Source organism: Brassica oleracea, chromosome C1 (genome assembly GCF_000695525.1).
Source record: "Brassica oleracea var. oleracea cultivar TO1000 chromosome C1, BOL, whole genome shotgun sequence".
NCBI classification, from domain to species: Eukaryota; Viridiplantae; Streptophyta; class Magnoliopsida; order Brassicales; family Brassicaceae; genus Brassica; species Brassica oleracea.
In genome coordinates, this window is record NC_027748.1 from 36,025,569 (window position 1) to 36,030,523 (window position 4,955).

Consider the following 4,955-nt stretch of genomic DNA (forward strand, 5'->3'; position numbering starts at 1 on the left):
AAAATAGTTTTTCCTTAAAACCCAAATTAGATTTACATATTGGCTTATTGGATTTGCCAGTTCAACCACATACATGCCGTGTTTTGAAACACTGCTTGTTAGAGAAAATTAGTCAATAAATGTTTTTTTAACACATCTTTTACTAACCAAATCTCTTCACGAACTAATTATGTTAAAAATGCTTATAAGAATAACAAATTTTATAGAAGGTTTTCCCTATAAATATAGAAGATTTAAGGAAATTATTTTCTCAATAAATAATGAAGGCTATATATAGGAATATATGATTAGACAGAAAAAGTTAAGTACAGAAATTAATTAACTTGGGAAACAAGAAAGCTTAAAAATAAGTAAATTTACATTTTTATAAATGAATTTAGTAGATCGGTTGATTGAATCCGAATATATTTACATTGAAGGAAATTTAGTTAATTCGGTATTGAAATAACATTACAAATTGCTTTCAAAAGAGAAAATTGGTGGTTTGATTTAGGTTTAAGAAATTTCAAGGCCATCATGTGCATACCAAAACATTTCGTTAGGCGAAAGTAAGAACACATAAACACTATTCTTCTTTTTGTTTGTTTGTCTAGATTGACGTGAGTTGTTTCTTTGTAGGAACATTGATAAGAGTGGTACCAAAGAGTGAGTTAGGGATTGATTCATACTAAGATCGATGTACATTAGCTTTGTTTAGGGCGTTGATCGTGCCTTTCATTGAGTTCTTGGATAGAATTAAATACCTGAGAGTGATGGGGAAAGAAGGGGGGAGTTAGTCGGAGATTTGGTTCATATTTAGAGGTCTAAATGGAACAAGGGACTAGACACATGTTTAAGGTTATTGGATGAATTGGTTTGAAGCTAAAACAAGGACTTTGAGACGTGGAAGTGTGGTTAGAAAAGAAGGAAGAGAGCTGGTTATAGCTAAGGTCAAGAGTATGGAGGTATCAGAGAGATGAGAAAGAATTGGGTATAGGTCCGGTAACTAAACCAGAGCAGAGAACAAGCTAGCTGTGTCAAATAGGTTAAGTTGGAGACACAAGGAGAGATTAGGGCCAAGAGATAAGGTGGCAACGCGGCCTAGAGATGTGCAAGTGAGACTAGAGGAGGAAGAAGGGTCAGGGACAAGTGGTTACTAAACGGAGCATGTCAGTTAAAGAGTCTATGATGGATTAAGAGCGGCCCGGTCCATAGGAGCTAATGAAGAGAAAGTAGAGTGGACGAGAGTGAGCAAAAGTGAGACATAAACCTTACAAAAAATCACATTAAAACTTCAAATAAACAAAAGACATACAAGGTTTGACAAAAAAAAAAAAAAGACATACAACAACTTAAAAGAAAAACTGATAACAGTAGCCTTGCAACAGTTCACTCAATCTGAAATTCTAAAGGAACCGAGTTCAAATTTGGAACATATGCACAGTGAGAAAACCAACCATCCTCGCCATAACCTATCTGAATCTTATTGCACATGTCTCCCTTCGCAATATGGATGCAAGGCTGACTACTTCCATCGCCACAACACATGAATAAGGTCTTATCATAGATGAAGTAACTAACCCCATACATTTTATTACACAAGAATGGCAAGTTAGGTGCTGTCAAGGTCATCAAGTTTATCCACACCACTTCTTTTTTATCATCAGCCTTATCCTTAGTTACCCAAATTCCAATCTTCCTTGTTAAAAAGCATTGTTGTAACAACGAAAACCGATCTCCTTTCCAAACCGCAAGGAGATGTTCATTCCAAGAATGGTCATCTTCAAACGGAGGAAGAAGACAAACGGGTTTGAAAATCTCATTCGAGAAATTAAAGCTTTGGATGAAATACTCACAAGTCTGGCGATTGTAAGCAATCCAATACAAATTTCCATTCAAGGACACATGTGGCCACCCTTTGGCTTCGTTAGACATGTCACATATGTACATGTCCTGCTCAAGTGTATTAATATACCTCAACACGTGAGAGGCACACTCGTAAATTGCAACTTCCTCGGGGTGGGGGTAGTACAGTAAAATCTTGTGAACCTTTTGGGGTCCACTATTGTCGTATCCTAAGCCAAAAACAGTGAAGTCTCTGTCCACAGACAACTTGATCAAGTTTACCTGTCTCGACCATGGATTCCAAAGCGCTGTCTCCTTCTTCCAGTGAAATGGATATTTACAGAACAAGAGACCATCGCAAGTACTGATGGTACCATATTCCGAATTTAACTCCCTGCAAGAAGAGTGCAGCTCACGCAAATGTATCGTTTGATCGATGATGTCTATCGAATAAATCTTTGATTGGGTTAGGAAAATGAACTGGGGACGGGAGAGAGACAAGTGCTTGTTGATGAAACTCTTGTTGTTGAAAAGAGAGTTCCATCTCTTAGACACTGCTCTGAATCGAACAAGAGATTTAGGTGGAAGACGATAGAGTATTTCTTCCTCCAGTTCCCATGGAAGCATAACATGCAGAACCATTAGATATTCTGATTTTTTATTAAACTTTGATATAATAGGGTCTTATATATCCTTTTCTCCCAAAGGAAACAATATATCATATAAGATCCAATATTCATATACAATATATCTTTTCTCTCAAAAGGGAACAATATATCATATAAGATTCAGTATATATTTTTTTCTTTTTTTTAATACAAATGCTCTAACTGGTGACCATTTAAATATGAATAAGAATGAGCATGCATGAAAAAAATGAACATGAACAAAATAAAATGAATGAAAATGAATATTTATTATTTTTGTGTCATATCTATTTTGATAAGAAATATTATTTTTCTTTAGTTCTTTAAAGTTTAAGGAATGATAAGAAATCATACGCAACAAATATTCTTAATAAAATTGTGTAAATTTTAAAGAACGAGTAGGAATTGATTATTCATTTTAATTCCCTCCGTCACCATTTATACCCTATTATATCTTTTTTGTCCAAAAAGAAAACAATCTAGTATATATACGATGTTGTTTGAGGCTAAAACAAGGACTCTGAGACGAGGAAGTGTAGTAAGAAAAGGAGGAAGAGAGCCTGAGAGTTGGTTATAGCTAAGGTCAAGACTGTGGAGGTTTGAGAGAGATGATAAAGAATTGGGTATAGGACCGGTTAAGCTGTTTCTAGTCAAGGAGATTAGTATAAGGAGAGGGAGGAGATCGAACCGAGAAGGGAGAGGACCGGTGACTAAACCAGGGTTGATAACGATTTGGGTCAAATGGGCTAGTTTGGAGATAGAAGGAGATAGCGAACCGGAGAGATTGGGGCCAAGAGTTAAGGCGGTGAGGCGGCCTAGAGAAGTGCAAGTGAGACTAGAGAAGGATGACCAAGGGTCAGGGACTATGAAGTCCCAAGTGGAGAAGAAGGCTGAGCCTGGCATGTCGGTTAAAGAGTCTCTGATGGATTTAAGATCGGCTCGGTCCATACGAGCTAATGAATAGAAAGTAGAGTGGATGAGAGTGAGCAAAAGAAGGAAGAAAGTGTAGCTCATGGTTTAAATTCTTTAAGTATCTTCTTCTTTCTTTTTGTTAGTTTTAGTTTGGTGAAAGGTTTTAAAGAAAGAGAGTATAGGGCGTGCGAGAGAGTTATAATGAACAAATAGAGAGTGCGTCATAGTGAGTGAATGTTAACGTTACGTTATGTATTCTTGTCCGAAAATGTGTTAGTTTATTTATTACGCTTTCTTTGGACTCTTGTGGGTGAAAATGGCGGTTGTGGTCCCTTTTGCTTGCATTCAAAACTCTCCGGGAGGTAACTTCGAAGATGGATGAGATTCGGTTTTACCGTGTTGGGGGACGACTAGAAAAAAACATTCGACTTAACTCATAATTCCCTTTTGTAAAGTTTTGTGAAGATGATACATATAAGTTAATACTATATTTAGCTAATATTAACAGACGTTTAACAACTTTAAATTTCAACATGTCATGTGTACTATCATCCAAGAAAGATCTTTTGTTTAGTCTTTGTATCAAACTGAGACATCATAAACCTTACAAATCACATTAAAACTTCAAATAACAAAAGACATGCAACAACTTAGAAGAAAAACTGATAACACTCTACTTGCAACAATTCGTTCAAAATCTGAAATTCTAAGGAACCGAGATCAAATTTGGAACATAGGCACAGTGAGAAAACCAACCGACCTGGCCACAACCTATCTGAATCTTATTGCACACGTCTCCCTTCAATATGTAGATGCAAGGCTCTCTAGTTTCATCGTCGCCACAACACCTAAATAGGGTCTTGCCATAGATGAAATAACTAAAGCCATAAATCTTATCAAAAAACTTTGGCAAGTTACTTGCTGTTAAAGTCATCAAGTTTTACCAAACCACTTTCTCTTTATCATCAATCTTATTCTTCATTACCCAAATCTCAATCTCTCTTGTTAAAAAGGATTGCTTTAACAACGAAAACCGATCTCCTTTCCAAACCGCAAGGAGATGTTCATCGAGACAAATGGTTATCTTGAAAGGGAACGAGACAAACGGGTTGGAAAATCTCCCAAGTAAAATCAAAGCTTTGGATGAAATATTCATGAGTCTGGCGAATCCAATACAAATTTCCATTCAAGGACACATGTGACCGTTTAGCATTTTCAGATATGTGCATGTTATTGTTAGGTGTTTCAATAAACCTCAACGCGTGAGAGGCATAGGTACTGTTCGTTTGTACACACTACAAGAAAACATATTTTTTACAAGGGCGGTATTCGTTGTAAATTCGTCGTAATAGGGGCTTTACGACGAATTAACATCGATACGCGTTTCGTTGTTAAACGCTCGTCGTAACGGAGGTTTCGTCGTAAAGTCCTAGTTACGTTTACGAGGAAGTCAATTCCTCGTAAAGCGGAAGGAAACTATTCGTCGTAATGCCCTCGTAAATGACGATGTAAATACCTCGTAATAGTTCGTTGTAAAAGCCACGTAAGGCTTCCACGTAAAGTCGATGTAAA

General features: G+C 36.7%; 1 protein-coding gene and 2 pseudogenes across 1 annotated transcript; all 3 read right to left on the minus strand.

The window, feature by feature from the left end:
- Positions 1 to 495: 495 nt before the first annotated feature.
- LOC106338629 lies at positions 496 to 3,496 on the minus strand (annotated as a pseudogene).
- Positions 1,364 to 2,487, minus strand: LOC106298908 (protein SUPPRESSOR OF NIM1 1-like). The gene has a single exon (XM_013735041.1). The coding sequence runs from the start codon at positions 2,464 to 2,466 to the stop codon at positions 1,369 to 1,371; it is 1,098 nt and encodes a 365-aa protein (XP_013590495.1). The 5' UTR covers positions 2,467 to 2,487; the 3' UTR covers positions 1,364 to 1,368.
- A 593-nt stretch (positions 3,497 to 4,089) lies between the features above and the next one.
- Positions 4,090 to 4,955, minus strand: part of LOC106316014 — a 12,636-nt pseudogene continuing 11,770 nt past the window's right edge.